General features: G+C 39.7%; 1 protein-coding gene across 3 annotated transcripts in view; it reads left to right on the top strand.

The window, feature by feature from the left end:
* EFNB2 (ephrin B2) overlaps window positions 1-21,515 on the top strand; it is a 42,304-nt gene that overhangs the window by 14,748 nt on the left and 6,041 nt on the right. For all 3 annotated transcript variants that reach the window (XM_086610901.1, XM_086610914.1, XM_086610908.1), the window contains exon 2: window positions 7,425-7,708. In XM_086610901.1, the coding sequence (XP_086467027.1) occupies window positions 7,425-7,708 (284 nt within the window). The remainder of the gene's footprint in view (window positions 1-7,424; window positions 7,709-21,515) is intronic.

A 21,515-nucleotide genomic window follows, 5' to 3' on the forward strand; every position in this document is an offset into this window, starting at 1 on the left:
TAAATTTTCATATATGTTCTTCGTTCCCTGCCCACTTAAAAGTTTGAGAAGGCATAGTAATGCTGCAGAATCATTCTTGTGTGGGTTATTAAGATTTCAGTGGTAAATATACTGCACTGTCTTGTCCTACTGAAGTTAATGGAAGTTTTGCAACCAGTTTCCATAAGAATAGGCACAGGAAATGGCACCAAGAACAGTGTCTGTTTACATCACTACTTGAGACACACAAAATGGTGGCAACACTACCATTTTGTGTCCGGGGTGGTGGTGAAAACAAAATAAGCCCTTGACCATTCCCTTTTTCAGTGCACTGCGTTTCCCCCACGTAGTCTGAAAGAAGATGGGTTTCTCTGGAGGTGAGGAAGGGGGAGAATAAGGAGGTATCCTAAATGCCGGGATGGAGATGAGCTGCAGTTTCAGGGGACTGTTTCAGAGCATTTACGGACTTGCTGCAGGTTTTATTGCAGGAGAGCCTGAGCCCCAGAAAGAGTTTCTTCTCTGATGGAAGTGAGAAGTACAAGAGCTCAAGCTTTAGAAAGTTGTGTTATGTTATTTTATAATCTGGCTTTGTATAATGTGGTACTTACCGTTAAAGATCTTAAGGGATGAGCATGAATATATTTGTTTGTTTATTTGTTTGAATTTGTTTAGTTTCTAGCTTGCAAGTCCTATTAATGCAAGTAGCCATTGCTTGCATGAATAGTTTCATTAACTGCATGGAAAAATGTTACATATAAATAAAGGTCAGCAGATTAAACTTCTTAAATTTTATTTAAATTCAAAAACATGCCTACTTAGCATGTTCTGTACAACTTTGTTATAGCATTAAAATAATTGAATAATACTGCACTGGCAAAGAAAAGTAGCTTCCAAAACTCACTTAAAAGAATTTTAATAATATGAACTGCTGTACTTCTTTTGTTTCCAAAGTTTCATTTGCTAGTCTGTGTGTAAAGCCAGTCTGTCGTCTTGCTGTGTCAAACTATGGTAATTTTTCTTGCAGTGGCTTCACATAAGAGTATGCCTTTCTTTTTAACCAAATTCCATACCCGTTTTGAGACAGAGTCTCCACATTAATCTTTTTTGATGAAGCTTGTTTTTCTGTCTGTTCCACAGCAGTTACTGATCCTCTTCTCATTGTGTTCAGGTTCACTTAATCCATTTAGACTGGAGTGAGATCAGTCCTATAAAATCACTGCTTCTGAAAAAAAAGCATTTCAGGTTTACAGCTGGGCATATACCTTATATCCACATGGCATATCTTTGCATATGATGTTGAATATGACAGAAACTAATGCAAAAGCTCTGTGTGGAGCAAAGGACTCTTGCAGAGAGCTCTGGTCTGTTGTCACGGTTTAACTCCGCAAACCCCATGCAGCCGCTCACTCACCCTCCTCCACTCCCGGGGAATAGGGAAGAGAATTAAAGGGGAAAAGGGAAGGAGACTCGTGGGTTGAGATAAGAACAATTTAATAATAATGATAATGTAAAATTAAAAGTAATGATAAAATAATAATAACATATTAATATATGTAATGATAATAATATATACAAGCAAGTGATGCACAGTGTAATTGCTTACCACCCACTAACCAACACCTGTCCCATCCCAGAAAGTGATCCCGAAACAAATAAGTCCCGACACCGCAATCCTGGACGAATGAGAGGCCTGAAAAGAGAGTGAGAGAGAGAGAACTCTGAGAGACCAAGGGAGTCCCACAGAAGAGAATTCCCCAACTTCCCGGTCCATCCTCATCTATATACTGTCCATGACGTTGCATGATATGGAATACTCTGTTGGCCGATTTGGCCCTCAGTCCTAGATCTAAGTTCAAATCACAATGGGAGTTGTGGACCCTCTGTCCCGGCCATGCTCCCCCCCAGCCTGTTGTGCTCCTTCACACTGGCAAGAACACGGCAGCTGAAAAGTCTTTGAGACCTCAGTGCCAACTGTAAACATCAGTGCGCTATCAACGTTTTTCTCATAACAAATCCCATACTAAATCCAAAACACAGAGCTCTTCTAGCTGCGCTGCTAAAAAGAAAAACTAACTCAATCTCAGCCTCGAAACCAGGACATCTATGTTTTGAATTTTGTTCAGTTCAAAGTCTTTGAGAATCAGTAAACTGGTTTTCATCTTATTCAGCAGGCAATGATTATCCCACTGCTGCTTCGCTGAAATCACTAGGACATTTTCTTGGAACTCCTTATTTGCTTTGTATCAAGCTGGTTGGACTTTTGCCTTGCTTAAATATTTCTCCTGTGGACAAAATGATATTCAAGATAATGAATGTTGTTATTTTCTCAAAAGCCAGATGATTAATACACATACTGTTTAATAACCTTTCTTTTTAAACAGTAGGGACTTCTACATGGAATGCTGTTCTGTATTCTGTTTCAGTTTGCACTTATGCAAGTAACGGACTAACATACTGTGTTATTAGTATTCATGACATTTCCTTAATAAAACTTTTCAATGAATAACTTTATAGTCAGGCTGGTAGTTAAACTTCATAAAGTTAAGTGGGTAGGATTCCCCAGCAGAAGGTTTCGGGCTGCATTTTAAGAAGCGTCTTGATTGTTCACATTTTTAGGGTTATTTTTGTTACATTAATTTAAAGCCAACTGCCTACACCAATTAGTTCAGGTAAGGCATTAAAGCACAGAAATTTGGCAGTGTTTCCCCAGTTAAATATACAAGACTCGCAACAAGTACTAACATGCTTAGTAAAATTGCATGTATTTTATAATTACATATAAGGATACAGTTTATAAGGATACAGTTAAGGCTAAGTGTGTATATATGTATTTATAGTATGTGTATGTATACATACAGTTTTGCAAGTTGGGAAAAGCATGACAACACATACGTTACATCAGTCAATACTCATTAACAAAGTCTCCTTAAGAATTTATTTCTCTAAGAATTTTATCTGTTGGTAATGTTACAGTTTCAGAAATGTCTATATAGTAAGGAATAGTAGAATATTCTCAGTGAAAAAGAGTGCTGATAGGTAAAGTTCTAATTTTTTTTTTGAGAATTTACTATTATGAAATTGGGCAGGTTTGACTGGTTATCATTAAGGAAAACTGCTTTCTAATTTAATGTGATTGAATGTGCTGTTTCTCTAAACAAGAAGTAGATTCTTAAGAAATTAGTTGGAAATTGTGCATAATATAATTCTGTAAAATTTCAAAATCAAAGTTAACTCCTCTAGGACTTTGACCAGTAAGGGTACATTAGTGCCAGGAACTGCTGGGCCTTAAAATAAGCGTGCTACAGAAAATTGCTGTAACATTGGTGGGAGCGAGGAACGAACTACTCTGTTCCTATTTTCTGTTCATGTGTCATGTGAATTTTTGGTCTCATATAGTACTTATTTTTAAAAAGGTTTGAGAACTCTGCACGTTGCTGTTATTTGATAAGCTGCATGACTAGTTGGACGCGTGGGAGGGATTCACATCCATGGGCTTTGCACAGATGTCAAATGTCACCCACAGTACACCAGTTTTGGGCTGACAGTGAAAAGGCCCTCGGTATCCAGAAGTGCCAGACAGAAAGCACATTAATTTCATCATACAGCTTTACTGTACTTCCTATACTTTTCTGTGCTTTCTCACAGTAAGCACTAGGATTATTAATTGTGGGCAAGATTCTTTGAATGCTCTAGTCTTGCTATATCTGACTGCTGAGAGAAATGAGTCATGAAACTTGCTAAGCTTTTCTTCTGAGTTTCTGTTGGGGTACAGGGGCCTATATTGGTATGTAGATTTCCCAGTAAAGAACATTCAGAGCTGAAAAGCAGAAAGTTTGGAAGATTGCTTTTTATAGAAAGGAGTAGTTCCAGTGCTGTCGCAATCCCAGCTGTTCAAAGAGTGTGTCAGTGTCCCAAGCAATTGTTGGAGTAATGCAGCCTCCTTGGGATCAGTCACAGGATTCGGGAAACCTCTTGCTCCATCTTTATTATATTTCTTTTTTTTGGGGGGGCAGAGGGGAAGGTTTTCTGTTAGTTGAAGGCACATTCTGATCCGACTTTTAAAGCCAGTTCATTAACTTTTATTTTTTCAGATGCCATCCTGCAAACATTTCAGAAGTGTTTATGCTACCCCAGAATGCTTAAGGCTACATCAGCACTTGCAGAAATAAAGATTCAGGATTAATCCTGAAGTTTTTGTTAACCACTGCCAAGGCTGAATGTACATTGTCCTTTTTTTTTTCAGATACAAGGTTTTCAAAAATAGGATTGTAAAACGGTAGTCTTAATCCTCCTGACATTTAATACATAGCTTCAGAAAATGCTTAGTACCCAGCAAGTGATTTATTTAAAGTCTTTGTGAAAATACAGTAGCAAAAGTATGCCACAAATGCAGAGATAATAGTCATGCTTACTACTAATCAGCCACTATAAGTTTTGTGGTTGAGCTGAAATGCATGAGGTGAAACTTTTTTGTTCTCTCCATCCATATTGTGCTTTATTGTTGTAAGAAAATAAGGAAAGTAAATTGGAAAAAATATCTTTCTCACAAAGGTCACGATCAAAACTGCTAAATGTGACAAAAATTTCAATACAATCAAGTTCTCGGATTAATCCTTTCATTTTCAGCCTTTTTTCTTTCCTAATCCCATCAGCGTCAGATCCTACAAGTTCAGAAACTCAAGTGGAAGGAGATTTACCGAGTTTAGTTCTCAAAACTGTACTGACTTCAGAGCCATAGCGAGAATATTTCCCTGCCATAAAGTCTAATGAATGCGTTGGTTTAAAGCTCTTGTAAAACGTGTTTTAGCTGTCTGCTGGGGGTGTTTCTGTCCTCTACCTTTTATAGGGCAATTCCTGGCTACTTAACCAAGGCACAGGAGCGTGCTTTCTCTCCAGTAGCTGTTCCTGATTGCCTGGCATGCTGTCTCTGAGCCCATCCTGTTTGCATTCCGTAGTGGTTTGCATGGAGCACGTATGCTGCTGCTGCTTCATTACACACACACACACATATATAGACAAAAAATCTAAAACTGGAATCAGTGTTTTTTGTTTGTCAGGGCAGCTTTTAGGTCATATTATTGATAATGACAGACAGGTGCATGCTTCTAACCTTATGACTTTCGTATTTATAATGCATGGGAGTCTAAACTGATTAATTTAAAAACAAAGATCCGATGAAATGGCAGGCATTTCATATTGCACATTCCTGTTACGTGAAGAAGAATTACTGGCAAGAAGAAATATTTGCAGCAGTGGGATCATGCAGTGACCAGCCTTAGTCCCGGCGTGCAAATGGGGGAATAGGAGTAATTTTAACCTTCTGATGCAGCGTTGCTGCACAGAAGCAAAGTAAAATGGGGCTGTGGTGAGACAAGGCAGTACAGTCAGTCACGGGTGATGGAGGCTGGCTCAGGAACTCACTCCCTTTGCCTTTGCCTGGCGGGAGCCGATCTCTGAGGACAGCCTGAGCCAGGCTCCGTGCTGCTTCCTTGGGAACATTCGCTGGCCGAGGTCTTCCTCCCCCGGTTTCCTCGGCACTGCGCAGAGCCAGCCCATCCCTCGGTTGTCCCTCACCAGGCCGGCGACTCCCAGGAGGACGCGCTTCCACTTTTCCATTTGTTTTCACCGTTTCGGCTTTCAGGAGGTGGTAGTCACCTCGTTCCCCTGGTGTGTCCAGGAGCTGGAGGAGGAGGCGCAGCTTCGCCACTTCCCCAGCGCATCTCCATGCGCACAGCCGTGGCCAAGCCTGGTTCCTGCAGTCTGGAAATTACGCCGCACCACACAAAAGAGCGCAGTGATTTATGCATCAACAGTCGCTTTTCTTGCCATAACATTGCATTGTTCTTTTCCCCTAAATCTGTAATTACACGTCTTTGTCCTGCTATGCGCTGCTTCACAACAAATATCATTCTCACACCAGCTTTTTGAGTGGAAATAATCCCGCTCAATTAGTGCAGATCATAAGCTCGCATTGTGTGGGAGCGAGCGGCTGTAAACGGTGGACTCGAAATTTGGGGTGTCACATCGTCCTGTTCTCTAATTTAGTGCGTCCTCTGCCAGTGCTGCTGCATGCTGGTGGGCTCCCCCGGCCAAGACAGAGGCTGGAGGTCACCGGCGCCGACGGCTTTGTTCTGCTTGGGCCTTCGTACTCTAATTTAAAGTTTCCAGGAAGGCTGCCTGTGAATAAGCTAGATTTACTACATGTGCTGTTTAAATGCTAGCGCTTGGAGAAGGGTGTTCATTAGGCGGCAATTGTTTCACTTTGTTTTTTTTCAGGCCAGTTCTCCATTAAGGAAGATCTTTGGAAAAGGCTGGCAGGCAGGAGAAAGAGGAAAGAAAGTCAGGCTTTTAGGTCTGTGCATTCGAGGACGTGGTGGTGTTGGCTGTGATTCTAAAACACGCACTTCTTGGCCTTAACTGGAACAAATGTCTCTTAAGGAAAAAAAAAAAAAAAAAGAAACAAACCTGCTGTGGCTTTCGTCCTTGTGAGAACAAGGCTCCTAATTTTGTGGGTGAATCAATGCTATAAGTAATTATTTATATTTTTCATTCATGAGGAAGTGGTGAAGTTTGCCTGTTAATGAATACAAATAGGAAAGATACAATATTGAGTCTAAACCCGAACATTAAAGCTTGCTGCCAGTGTAAGAAGTCCTCATCTATACTAAGGCGAAAGCACACCCATGTTTCACTCGTAGCACAAGAAAGAAAAAAAGAGCTACAATAATGGTGGTAATGGTGGAGTTTATGAAGAAAAGAAATCATTGTAGTGTAGTGGTTGCACTGTTTTGGAAGAATGTTTTATCAGAGGCGTGTGTGGTCCTTGGGTCAGGTAGATCTCTGTCCACCCCTAGGTCTGTAAGCGTGATGCTAATGAGTGACTGGTGTTCCTTTGTGTTATACCAGTAACATCAATCAGCATCCTAATATGCTGTTAACTCTTAAAGTCTAAGATGTTTCCTTTCCCACATGGCTGCTCAGGGTACGTGAAAGATTATTTTTGTCATTCTCCCATGTCCGAAATTAGCAAAATATGTGCAAGAATAGTAGAAATGTTACCAAAGCGGAAAAACAGGATTGTAGCCCATCAGATGTAGCACTAGCTGCTGTAAATGGCCAAATGTGGAAGAAACAGCAGTGCCTGCCAGAGATGTAAAACCAACTAGAGTTCCCAAAACTGTGATAAGGACTATAAAACTCAATCCATCTGTAATTTCCAAGATCTAAATAAACATCTTGTTGATATTAAATTGAGTCAGGACCAAATTGTTAATGTCTGGTTTGCTCACTCTGCCATTTTGGTTTTGGAAACTGTGTGTTTGGTCCTTTCTGTCCAATGCAGTTGCTACTTTTCTGGGTGAGATTTTATCAAATGTCTCACGTTTTCCCATTCTCTCTTTTTTTCTTTGCCTTTTTTTTTTTTTTTTTTTTTTTTTCTGTTTTAGATTCCTTCCTGGACAAGGATTGGTACTATATCCACAGATAGGAGACAAACTGGATATTATATGCCCAAAGGTGGACTCTAAAACTGTTGGCCAATATGAATATTATAAGGTCTACATGGTTGATAAAGACCAAGCAGATAGCTGTGCTATTAAAAAGGACAATACACCTCTACTCAACTGTGCCAAGCCAGATCAAGATGTTAAGTTTACCATCAAGTTTCAAGAGTTCAGTCCTAATCTCTGGGGCCTGGAATTTCAGAAGAACAAAGATTATTACGTCATATGTAAGTTCAAAATCTCAATTGTTCATTCTTTTAAATATAACTGTTTGTTGTTTTGTATGTTGTCTTGCACATTGTAAGCAAACTAAGAAGAATGTGAATGGGTTTATATTTTTTTCTCTGAAAATATTTTCTTGCCACCATATTTTTGACATTATTCCTGACTTCCATGGGGCCTCTGTCTCTTTTTCCTTTGGTTTGTGTAAACCAAATTGGTTTGTACTTCTATACCTGTAAAGGGCTTCTCCGTTGTGCACAATATCATGTCCTGTATTCACACTGAAAAGTTTTGTGCAGCTAAACGGGGATCTGTTTCCTGCTCGCAGCTCTGGTGCTGTGCCATGCTCTTGGTCTTGCCCTCCCGTGCCCTTACACCAGGAGTAGGAGTAGAAGTAGGGTGGCCCAGCCATTCTGAGCTGAAGCATCCTATGTGAGATGGCTGGCCATGGCTCCAAGTGGGCCAGGGGTTCTTGCAGCGACCTTTTGGCCACCTTGATGCCAACCTTGACAGTGTAATTTCCCCACAAGCGTTACGCAGTGGGCTCTAGTTGAGCATGCCTAGCTGCAATACATACCTACTGTGTCCATACAGTAGCTAGAAGGGTTCTTGGACAAAACCTAAATCTTGCGTTTCCTCCTTTTTCATGATCCTGGACTGTAAAAAGAATGTGCGTGACATAGGCCCGTGTCCAACAATATAAACTTTGTGTGAGTTTTAGTCTGGCCAGGGATTTATGACTGAAAGTGAGTTTGGAAGTAACTGCTGCGTTTAGCGATTCAAATTACTTATGATGTGTAAAGTTAATGATGTGAATCAAGAGTTAGCATAAGCTGAAACCTCAGCAGTACAACAACAATTTACATTACTTTAGGTTTTGTCATTGTAATACTATGGCCTGCGGACCTCATTTAGCCCCATGGGGACTTTTAAGTCTTGAGCAAGTATCACCAGTTAGCAGGAGATGGACGAATTCCATGCATTGGCTTTTCTGCAGTTACAAGGGAGTTAGATACTGGTATGTCGTATTTCTCACACCTCCTTGAAAATTGCAGGGCCGATAACTCTTTCATGTAATGTCTGCTGTTCTAAATATTTCTTAATTTATTAGTTAAAAATATTGGTAATTTTACAAGTCCTCTGAGCAAGTACTTTTAAAATGGAAATGGAAATGCATTTAATATAAATTAATACTCACTTCCCAGTTACATCCATAATGGTACACGCTGTGTCATTATGTATAAAACAGGTTGTGTATCATAGAAACTGAGTAAGAATTCACTGTATTAAACATTAAATATATAAATTATTAAATAACAGTTGTGGGAGATACAAAACAGCATTTATTGGTTTTTAAGGTTTGACAAAAAGATCACTTAATATAGGTGCTTTCTTTCTTTAGTCAGGGGGTATATAAAAACCTGATCCCACTTACACAGCATTTAACTCTGACAGTCTTCCCACTGAAATCCAGTGAGATTTACCAGGGTAAAAGCTGCAAGGTTAGACATTGAGAGATAGTTGTCTGTAACTCCAGTGAAAACGTGTAGCATAAAAATGACCACGTTCAAATAGTTGGCTTTAATGATGAAATATGTTCAGTATTTAGTACTGCTTTTAAAAACATCCACAGCAGACCAGCTGTAGTGGAACAAATGGCACTGTTACAATTATTACTGGAAAACTGTGGGCACAAATGGAGCTTTCTGATACCCTGTCAGTTCTGTCGTATCTGTCATGGATTTACCCAGAGAATTACTAAATATGTCTCGTTTTCATTAGTTTTGTATAATTATTTAATTATAGCAATAAGACATAATAGACATTGCATTTCCTGGAATATTACAGTATAGCTTGGTTGAAAGAACTTGCTCAGCCTTCAGCCTGATGCCTCAAAAATTGCACTGGCCTTGCAGTAATACTGGGATGCCTTAGGATATTACTTTCCCTGCTCGTTCTGGCATAAAGAAATGGCTAATTTGTCACTATATTGCTAGTGTACTAACCGAGCTGCAGCAGGGTTACCCATACGTTGTAATAGATTGGGCAAAAAAATTAAACCCTGGAAATCCAGACATCCTGAAGCTAAAACTCGCTTTTCTGTCATTCGAGGAGAAAACAGTGAACTCGGTGACGTTGGTCTCAGAAACGCTAAGAGGGGTAGAAAATGAGGCCAGGGCTCAGCCAGGACGCCATTGTACAGAGATGCTGGCTGCTTTTTAACAGTCTGTGTTCAGAAGCTCATGACCCGACACAGCCTCGTCAGGTGCACGTTCTGGTAGTCAGGACGGTTACTGGTGTTTTTAGAAGTAATATAATACGTCTTAATCATGTACGCAAATCAGGCTGTAAATAGTTTGCCTACGTCCCTATTCCCAGACCTGTAATTTAGCAGGTGCACCTGTGCCCAAAAGGGGAATGCGCTGGTTCCCACCGACTCTGACGCCTTCCTTCCTTCCTTCCTTCCTTCCTTCCTTCCTTCCTTCCTTCCTTCCTTCCTTCCTTCCTTCCTTCCTTCCTTCCTTCCTTCCTTCCTTCCTTCCTTCCTTCCTTCCTTCCTTCCTTCCTTCCTTCCTTCCTTCCTTCCTTCCTTCCTTCCTTCCTTCCTTCCTTCCTTCCTTCCTTCCTTCCTTCCTTCCTTCCTTCCTTCCTTCCTTCCTTCCTTCCTTCCTCCCTCCCTCCCTCCCTCCCTCCCTCCCTCCCTCCCTCCCTCCCTCCCTTCCTTCCTTCCTTCCTTCCTTCCTTCCTTCCTTCCTTCCTTCCTTCCTTCCTTCCTTCCTTCCTTCCTTCCTTCCTTCCTTCCTTCCTTCCCCCCTTTCTTCCCCCCTTTCTTCCCCCCTTCCTTCCCCCCTTCCCTCCTTCCTCCCTCCCTCCCTCCCTCCCTTCCTCCCTTCCTCCCTCCCTTGTTTTATCTTGATTTGTTGAGGTTCCTTGGGAGAGTAGGAATGCTATGAAGTGAAGGCAACGATGCATTTTCTGTGCCAGCTTTTGATTTTGAAGTATTTTAGGATCTCGTATTCTCTGGACGGATGGGCACCGAACGCACCCGACACAGGAGCTGAGGGAGGCCGGCATCTTTGCGGTGCCCGCGGCAGCTGCATCTGCAGCCTCATCCCACGCTGTTTGTGCCGACGGGCTGCTGTACCGGGTTTGCGCGGCAAGGTTTTAGTAGCGGGGGCGGCTAACCTGTGTCAGCCCTTCAAATGTTTTGTGCACCATCATGTACCTTTATCATCTTGCTCTTATTTGAAAACACGGCTTGTTTTTTTTAAGGGAATAATATGTGGTTTGTGGAGCTGTATTAAACAGTAAAACCTCTATTCAGATTAGGGGGTTAGTCGTTTTCGGATGAGGAGTTACGATACAGCATGAAGCAGCTTCCTGAACCCTATTTACCTTTAGGGAAATGTGATTGTGCAGGAATTCTTCAAGCCATAATTTTTATATCATCCAGATGTATTCATAATAGGTATAGCAGAAGGAGCTAATAATAGGTATAGCAGAAGGTTTTCTACTCAGCGCTTCCCTAGGTCTAAGTGTATATAAGATGCAACTTTTCTCATTCTACATTTCCCAATTTTTAAAAAAAAGTAAAAATGTAGGTGAGTTTCTGATACCTATTTTCACATTTGATGGTACTTTAATCAAAAAATAATCTAATCAATTTCTTGGCAAGATATTTTTCAATATGAGCATCAGGATCTAAAGAGTTAATTCTGTGAACAGCAGTACTTGGAAAGCTGATACCTAATGGTATTGTGAAAGTGAATAAGCGATGTAACAGTGTGTCCTTGCTTTTCTCTTCTTTGCTATCATCAATTTTTGGTTCCTGGGAAATTAATAGATTCATTTTCCTACAGTTACCTGATTTCTTTTCAGCAGAACTGCAGAAGGTCAAATGTACTTGAGATCTCAGAAGTATTAATGTTAGATTATCCTAAAATATGCGACCGTTTAGCTAACATATCATAAGTCTCTAAGGAAATACTTAATCGGATGCATGAAGGAAGATACATCATGCCCAACAACATAAATATCTGTGCGAAGGCAAAGTTAAGCAGAAGAAGGATGCGCAGATTTGCAACTCTGATGTTTGCATTAAAAAGTCTTTTTATGTCTTTGTGTGGTGAGGGAGTGAAGTGCAATTTTCTGCTGTTGTGGATTGCTCTGAACGAGCAGTGAGTATCTTCTCAGTGCCAGGGGACTGATCTGCACGTACTTGGGTCGCGGTGTAACCACGTGGGTACCTCTCACAGGTGCAGCGTTTCTCGTATGGGAGGGAGACGCGTTAGTGTAGTACAAGCATGTCTAGTACGCCAAAGACGTTTACTTTCGGTGAACGGGAGTTGTCCTGAACCCTTCCCAACAAACTTGGCCTGTAGTCAGAGGGCACAGAGAGCGCTGCCGTGCCCCGGGTTTGCACTGAGAGAGAGCCCCAGGGAAGCCTGCAGGAAGCTGTGCCGGAGGGGAGGGAGCAGTGCCGCTTGCCTTCAAGCCACCGTCACGCTCCTGAGATGGTTTGGCCAAGCAAGCACGTACTCTCTGCTCACTTCATCTCTTCTTTTGCATAAGTAAAATGAAGCTCATGGGCTGGCATCCTCGGCTTTAAAAAAGTAAGTCACCTGCAATGAAGTCTTCACCTGTTCGAAATTTGTAAAAGAATGGCTTGAGGCTTGGGGAGGGGCTACAGGATGGTCCTAGAAGAGGTTCCTCTAAAACTCTTGCTCTGCTTGCGACCTCATTAGCCAAGCTTGCTGAGCTAATGATGCTCATTGGCTTTGACCTTGGCAAAATGGAATATGCAGCTTTCCTTAAATGTTTTCTGTCAACTTTTTTCAAGTGACCCACTTGCATGATTGGCCTCTGGCTTAAATTAAAAAACATATATATATATATGTATTTGATCCGTGACTGATTTAAAGGTTTTTGTAGTGGCTAGTAGTGCACTACATTTTGGATAACTGCTTTAATAGTACTGTGGCTTTTAAAATCGAAACAGTCATTCTGAAACTTTAGCATTAGCTGGGTTTGAAAAAAATCACAAAGCTTTTTATGTTTTCACTTTGTCATTCTGTTACAATTAAAGGGCAATAACTGTCTGAGGAAAAACGCATTAAAGGACAATATAGATTGTGCCCTGAAATATGGCCCAGCTGGGAAGAATAAATCTCTTTGCATGACCAAATAGATTTACATTAAAATGTTATTTTAGTATTCTGACCAAACAGTTTAATCGCTGGCTAATCTGGCTGGCTGGGCATTCTGACACCTCTCTGAGGCAGGTTTCGGTCTGCAGCCCCCTGCAACCTCCCAGACACCTCGGGAGAGCTACCCAAAAGAGAACAGTAGATTTGCCTTTGTTTGGAGGTTGATTCCAAAGTAGCCAAAACCAGGACGAAAACTGTATCAGAATTTCAATTCCGTTTCCTTTGCAACAGAGACATGTTCCATGCTTTTTGTTAAAGACTCTGTGGTCCAGAAATCTATTGTTATTTGTCTTTTGGTGATGGTGGTGTTAAAAAAAGCCTGTTTGATAATAGCCACCCCGATTCCAGTTGTACAAAGATCATGTTTTTTTCTTTCCTTTCTCCGCCTCCTTCCTCAGAAAATTAGATAAATGATTTCTTCTTAGTGTAAAATAATATCCAGAAGTCAGTGGACTTTGCTGAGAGTCTTTTAAGGGATGTATCAGCAATACCACTTAGCTCTTGTTGAATTAAATATAAATACAGCTCATACAAATAATATTATTGGAGAAAAAAAAAATCAGTCTGTGCAGCTTCAGATTTCTAACAGAGTCTAAGACCTACAGGATTAATGGAGTCGTGGTCCTTTGGGGTTTTGTCCCAGACCACACAGGTCTTGTAAGAGAATAAGGCTATTTTAGATTGATGGACTTTGTTCATATTTGGTGCCATTACCTAGGCAATACCAACCGTTTATCTCCTTTAAAGTAGACAGAGATAGTTTAACAGGAAATCTGTTACTATTTCTCTATTCCTAAGGGAAGGAAATGAAAGATAGGAATGCAGTTTGTTAATTGATGACATCTTGGGAAAAAATACATGTATCCTCCAGCCTGCCTCCAAAGTATTCCAAATAGATATGGAATCAGATGAAAATGAAGAATTATTCAGACTGGAAAAAAGAATTATTCAGGAAATACTCATGAATTAAACAGGTTTTAAAAATTCATAGGAAGCTGTTTAATATTCTTAGTCAGTATTTATTTTTCTCAATTTTTTTAGTTCCTCATAAACAATCTGTAAATGCTTAAAATACGGTACATTCACAAAGAAAGATACAATATTCTCACTTAGAAGTCTTTATGTATGTAGTATACCTATCAACAATAAGGGACACTTGAAGTGCTTTGCAAAAAACATTTTAAATCCTGGTTTTCTACAAGGTATGTTCTTAGACATACATATACATCCTCAGTGGGACTGTATGCAGAACAGGGTTGGGTTGAGTGTGTATTTTATGATTCACATGCAGGGTGTGAGTAGCTGTTTTAAGTCGAGAGAGGTGCGTACTGGGGAGACATGCCATGCTGTGAGGAAAGCATCTGTCCAAACTGAAACTTAGAAGCATACTAGCATACTGAAACACATTTAACTTTCATTTTGTACCTAAGCTTGGTGATGAGCATTTGTCTCGCCAAGTGGGATGATCAGTCTTTATTTTATACATTTACTTGTGTTATATCTGTTATGTATTACAGTATTTTAAGTGCTAAAATAAAAGACCAGAAACCACATAAGCGTTTATAAAGGCTTTAATGAAATTGATTTTAAATACCTGAAATTGTTTGCCTCATTAAAGTCTTTACATAGCTGGATTGGGGGAAAATGTACTTTTGTCTGAGAACTGCATTAGCTAAAACTCAGGGCTGAAATGGTTGAAAAGCAGGGTTAAATGTCAGTTTGGACTTTCTTTCCTGACTTTAGTCAACCGTGGAGGCTTTGGAGGAAGAATATTTCAGGATTTATTTCTGATAAATCAGACTATAAAACTAAGCCCTAATGGGCAGTCTTCCAGTTGCTTTTTTTCAATCCCAAGGAAATCACGCAAATATTTCTGTGAGTAAAAGCAGGATTATGCTTAAGGTAGTCTTAGCAGTTCTTGGAGAAGAGTCCATATTAAGCTGATAAGGCTGGTTTTAGAAAGCATGTTCGGATCTTCGTTAACATGATATATCTGTTTTCTGTTCAGTAGATGAAGACAGCAAAAATAACTAAACCGCAGCAGCAGACTAGTCCTTATGTGCTTACCGAGCTGCTGTGAGAGAAACAGAAGTCTGTATTCAAATCCTGCCAGTGAAACCGAGAAGGATTTGTTTCTCAAGTGTGTCACCTTAGCACATAAACGCGTTAAACCACAACAATGTGGTCGATTGCGGAATCACAGAATGGTTGAGTTTGGACGGCACCTCTGGAGATGATCTGGTGCCCTGCTCAAGCTCTTGCTCAGTCAGGCTCAGCTGCAGCCAGTTGCCCAGGACAATGTCAGGCTGAGATTTGAGTATCTCCAAGGATACAGACTCCACAGCCTACCTGGACAACCTGGTCCAGTGCTGTCACCCTCACATTTAAAAAGGTTTTCTTAGGTTTGAACAGCATTCACTTTATTTCAGTTCGTGCTCATTGCTTCTTGTGCTGTCACTGGGCACCACTGAGAAGAGCCTGGCTCTTCCTTCTTTATTCCCTCCGTTAGGTATTTATAAACACGAATAAGGTCCTCCTGCACCTTCTTTTCTCCAGGCTCAACGGTCCCAAGTCCTCAACCTCTCCTCCTATACAGATGCTCCAGTTCCTTCATCATATCTGTGAGCATTTACTGGACTTGCTCCTCTAAGTCCCTGTCTGTCTTGTATTTGGGGGCCCATGGCTGTGCTCAGCGCTCCAGCCGTGGCCTCACCAGTGCTGAGTAGCAGGAAAGGATCACCTCCCTCTGCCTGCTGGCAGTGCTCTGCCAAACGCAGCCCAGGAGGCTGTCAGCTGCCTTTGGTGCAAGTGTACCTTGCTGGCTCGTGGTCAACTTGGTGTCCACCAAGACTCCAGGTGCCTTTTCTGCACAGCTGCTTTCCAGGTGTTTGGCCCCACCCTGTGCCACTGGAAACTCGGTTCCACTTGCTGTCCACAGGCTTCCACAGCAAATTTGGTAACACAATCAAGACATTAATTAAATAATTTGTATTGCAAAAGGAAAAAAAAAACAATAATGATATACTATTAAAACACTAGTGAAATATTTAAAACTTTACGAACATACAGAAGTATCAGTTTTCCTGACTGGTTACGACTTTCCAAAATTCCAAACACTGGAGGATTAACATACTGTCCCATTGGAGTTTCTTAAAATGAACTGAGATGTAATAATTTCTAAAGAAGCAAAACTTCTTAATTTCTTACGATGAGTATTTGAACTAGAAGTCCTGTAGCACCTTGGAAATTCAGATTGCTTTATTTCAGCAATGTTCCCTCATTAAGTTTTACTCTGTGGGTATTTTAAAGTTCTGAACACAAACATAAGCAGACTGCAATCAAAACAGAGCTTAACTTCTCATCATCTTTGCCAAGTGCACAGTCATCCAATAGTATCATAATTGATCTCAGCACCAAGGTGCCAAACTCTGTGTTGCTGAAGGATAGTTAGATGATGTAAATAGCTTTTTGTGTTTTGCAATAAAGCACACTTTTGTTGTGCTCAATGTAAAAGCAGGAGATGAAGGTATTCTTTTATTGAAGCAAACATGTGGAAAATTGCTCTAGATTGTTACAGTGCAGAGCATCTCCCCTGAAAGGAATGAAGTTCATCTACAGGGCAAACTCTGACTGTGGCACTTTATTGGGGTTACTCCTGGACTCTGTGTGGTCAAAGCAAATAACATCATGTCCATCTAAACTGTTATAACCATGAGACTGGCACATTTTCTCATCTATAGTGTTATATTCTAAACTGTCACTAGACATTAACTCAGTCACTGGTGAAGTCCTACCACCTAGAGATGAACTCTGCCTCAAAATGATGTTTTCCACTTCAGTGCTACTCGTATAGCAATTACTGGGTCATTAATATCATTGCATGCAATTAGTGACAGTAGAACGAGCAAGAGGTTTGTTAGTTATTTAATATGAACTTTCACTATAACCCTTTCTTACCCAAGTGCTACAGATGGAAACCAGAGAGATTTTCAAGGCAGAGGAACATCCTTGAAGAGTGGTGTCCAGTTTGTAGGATAGAGAAAACAGGTCCTCCTTTAATGTTGAACCTTTTGCTTTTGTTTCCAGCAAGCCCACTTGTCATTAGCAACAATCAGTGTAACTCGAATGCTAACTAATTCCATTAGTTCTTTTCAGCTGAACTGTTAAGCAAGGCTTGTTGTGGTAGTGGAGAGATATTTCTACCCACCCATGAGAGGCTTTTGCCAATAGCTTGCCGGGAGAAAGGATAAACTTACGTAAAATACCTGTTTGTGGTTGGTGAAGTTAACTAGCTAGTAATCTGTTTTAGATGCATACTTTCTGATATACGCTGAATACATCATAATTAGTGGGCTTACATCTGCCACAGTTACTTCAGCACTTACAAATATATAATTTGTTTATGTAAACTAGAAGCAACCATGTGTGCAGTTGATCATTATCTGACAACATTTCTCTGAGTATGTGAAATACAGAACTGAAATACTTTTAGAAATGCTTAACTGTAATGAAAGACTTAAATTGTCATTCGTAGTGATACAGTATTGAGATGCTTTTATTTTATTTATTTTTTTTTTATGATCTGTAAATCATTCCAAGAAATTTTTTTAAAGGGGCACTTGACAGGAGTGAAGCAAGTAGGATTTTGTTGTGTATGGGTGGATGCTGTGACCTTCTGTAATGGATAATAATTCAGCAAATAGTTTACTGTTTAGTACACTTCAGCTGTGGTGTTCCTTAACCCAGAGATAAAGTGATACTGTTTATAAAATGATAGGCAGCAGAAACCAGTCAGAGCTCACAGCTTTTTTGATACTTTCCAACTCCTTCTGGCTCGCTGTCTTTTTCCCTTTATGGGAAAGACTTTGTTGACATAAAGGCTTTTTTTTCTTTACCACCTGTGTTCTTCTTGTGTGATGCCACATCTCCCTAGAATTAATAGAATCATTCTGAGTGTAGGAAGCTTTATAAGAACTCTCTCCCTCTTTTGTGCTTAATACTTGGGCGGTCCTTCTCAGTCAGATGACATGAGATGCAGGAAGGAGAGTTTACGGATTTCCAGAGGCGTGCCTGGAATTAAACAGTTGGTATATACCAAGGTATATTACAGCACAGAACTGATTGGCTCTGTCTTGCTTTGTCCTCCACATTGCACCCCTTCAAAAAAACTGGAACAGAAATAAAATGTGTCCCTCTCTTGACATATGACTACAAGTGGAGACTTTTATGGGGAAATATATAAAAATCCCTATATCATAAGTCCTGTCAAAGTACCACAAGTCACGCCATTCGCATTTGGGCAAGATACATTTTAGAGCAGTGGTGAGAAAAGTGAGTCACAAAATTTCACTGCAGAGCTTTTGCCTTCTTCCGGGCAAGAAGAGGCCTGTTTTTTTAGTTTATTTCATTTTGTTCTGGTTTTAGTTTGACTGGGCAGGGCATTGCTGTTTACTGCTGTGCAATTTGTGGACCCTGTTTAGATATCAGTCCTGAGATACACAACATAGGACTTGATTTGCAAAACAACCAGGATAAGAAGTGAAAAAGAACAAGGAAGAATTCTGATCCTTTCCTTCACATAGATGTTTTACCTCGTGTGTGGATAAACACCTTGTAAGATTTAGTGTAAGAAAAAAAAACCTTAATTTGAAGAAATGTGTGGAATAAGATCGAGAGAAGGAGAGTTTCTGAATTGTCTTTAGGTTGAGAAACTCCTCAAAGTTCTACTGCCATCTCTGCTTTGCAATTAGGACAAATAAAAAAACCAGACGTTAGAAAAACGCAAAATGACTGGTAAACCATTTTTATAGTTTTTGTGACTGTCTTGGTGTCCTAGATTGTATTAATTGAGCAAATTCATCAGGTTTTTATTGTTTTTATTCAAGATCCTTTCTTTGTCTCTAGAAGATCAGTAGAAAAGTTAGGATGTGATTTTATTGTTCAAGCACAAAGAGTTAAACAGAGGAGGTCTCCGATCTGTATATAGACAACACGCTGACAGTACTCTGTGCAGCTATTCATAATGCATTGAAGTTTTAGCACTTGCGGTCCGGGTTTGGGACCACTGATAGTTAAATTCTGGAAGGCAATTTAATTTTCTTAAAAAGTGAAGATTTCAGTATCAGTCTCTTTTTTTGTCACTACAAACAAGAGTACACCATTAGTTGCTAGTTGTTGAAATTAGTATATTCATCTTCTTTCTAAACTTTCTGTAGCTTGCCCAGCGTAGTGTTTGCCAAGCTACCTGTTCTTTAGTGAGTAGCCTGAGCAATTTTGATTGTTTCAGATCTCCATGCAGATCTGGCATTGCTACTAAGTGGGGAAAAAAAAAAGAATTTAATTTCATTTAATTAAAACACTCTTTCTATTACCTCAGCTGCCTTGTTCTTCATCCCTGGCTAGTCTAGAAACAACCTCTGTGTTGTGATCTGTGATTTGTGGTTTTGCAGTGTGTGATTTCTGGTGTTCTTAAACCTGTCCCATAAATCTGGGTAATTTATGGGAAAGAAGAATTCTTTATTCGGTGCTTTACTAAGAGAGTCATTAAAAGGACCAAAAGCAGATGAAAGCAGTCAGAGCACAAACACACGATGCCTGGCCAAAATAGTGTTCTATTACTTAATAAAATAAAAAACCCTCAAAAGCTTTACATGCGCTTAGTAATCCTGAGAGTGCATATGAGATCAAGTGCAGCTTTGCTTTAAGAATAACTTCTTACTACTGTTGGATCTAAAGCTTTCGTGGATTTTTGCTGCTGTTCAGGCTTTTCCATTCCGTTTCTAGGCACAGCTGGGGAAAAGTGCAGATGGGCAGGGTTATTTGATTTTATTTAGCCCTGATTTTGAGAAACTTATATTCTGATGCTGAATTCAAGCAGTATTTACGAAAAAAGTGGTGAAAATCACTACCATTGGACAGTACTGATCTACCCTGAAGAAACTTGTAATTCTCATTTTTCTATTAGCAGATTCACACCAGCAGCAATTAATTCTTGATGACTTGGCAATGATGTGTCTTTGATACATTGCCAAATGGCTCGTATCGTCCAGCACACTGAGGGGGGACAAAACCAATTTTGCCCTCGTCCATCAGTTGACATCACTCATTCGTTCCTGTAGTCAGTGGTTTAAGGTCCATTTAGTTTTCACAGGAAAATGAAGTATGATGATCATAATTTCTCTCTTCAGCTATGTAGTCCATTCTATATTCAAGTTCTAGAAATAAATATTTTGTAAAGTTTTGTTGATTCAAAGGATGTGACATTTAATTTGCAAGTAGGTAATGTTATTCATAATCCTAAAACATAAAAGTATGAGTAATAAATGTGGCAGAATTAAGAGACTGAGATTTTTGTCTGCTTGTGTTTTCTTTTAAGTAATTGTGATGGCATTTTTTCGTTTTAAAATGTGTGTTTTTAGGAGTGAAGGAAGTTAAATTTTTGTGACTGCCTTCATTTCTAATCTCTTTGTGAATGGAAAGCTATATACAGGCACAAATCCAGCAGCTTAATTCTCCATCTGATTAGAGCAATGTTACCAACCTGATAGGTTGAAAACAGCCAAGATCCGTGCAGTGGCTTAGCCTCCTGGGAGGCAGAGTAATAACAATCAAATGAAGACATATTAAAATGTAATATTACTTCCTCTCCATGGGGACTGTATAAGAATCATAGCCAGGAACTACTCTTGTCGGCTGACTCTGTTTCGCTCGCTGATTCCCTGCCTCTGCATTTATGACTAATGTGTTTCGTACAATAAACACCACTTGCGAAGTTTTAAAAGTAAATAAATGTAAAACATCGTGCATTGATTTACATGAGTTCCAATTTTTCCTTTTTTTTTTTTAAATAATTTATGTATTTTGAAGAAGGGAAGGCAGAGCTGGAATGAAATTCTTTGGTCTGAATAATTTCATTTCCTCTCATGTAAGTGAGGTGATATGTTAGGCAGTGTTTTATGAAACTGAAAATATGTACTAGCTTCTCCAAAGTGTATCAGCAGATTCTTAACCATAATTTCATAAGAGGTCAGTTTTTCTGAAAGATGAAAACCCAAACTTATATTCCTTATGTAGTAGCAGCTGCTGTTGTATTCAAGGAATACAGACATACAGTGTTTACATGGAGCTCAAACATAATTTTTGACTGACTGCTGCAAACATTGCCTATGATTATTGTGATTTTATCAGAAAGTCTTTAATAGATTTTAGGGCAATTATATGTGCTTATTTGTAGATGTGGATAAACTGTTGAATGAATAATTTAGTGCACTTTTGACTGTAGTTATTAGTTTTGCAGTTGACATCAGCAGAACAGGACAGGTTTCAGAAAATCAGAGGCATCTATCCATCAAAAAGATTTAAAAATGTTTTGCTACCTGTTTAGCAAGATTGCACTTAGTTTTAGTTTCCTATGACTTGCTGTATTAATATAAAGCAAAGTGTGGGATCCTGAGAACATTTAATACTCATGAGAAACTTTATATTAATCATTAATTATGTCTATTAATGTTAGTATTTAAGTAGTATCTAGTCATCTTAGCACAGGGCCACATATGGTAGTTTGTGTGTGAGTAATTGCCTCTAAAATATATCCATGTTTAGACCT

The sequence above is a fragment of the Tauraco erythrolophus genome, chromosome 1, assembly GCF_009769465.1.
Source record: "Tauraco erythrolophus isolate bTauEry1 chromosome 1, bTauEry1.pri, whole genome shotgun sequence".
Taxonomy (NCBI): domain Eukaryota; kingdom Metazoa; phylum Chordata; class Aves; order Musophagiformes; family Musophagidae; genus Tauraco; species Tauraco erythrolophus.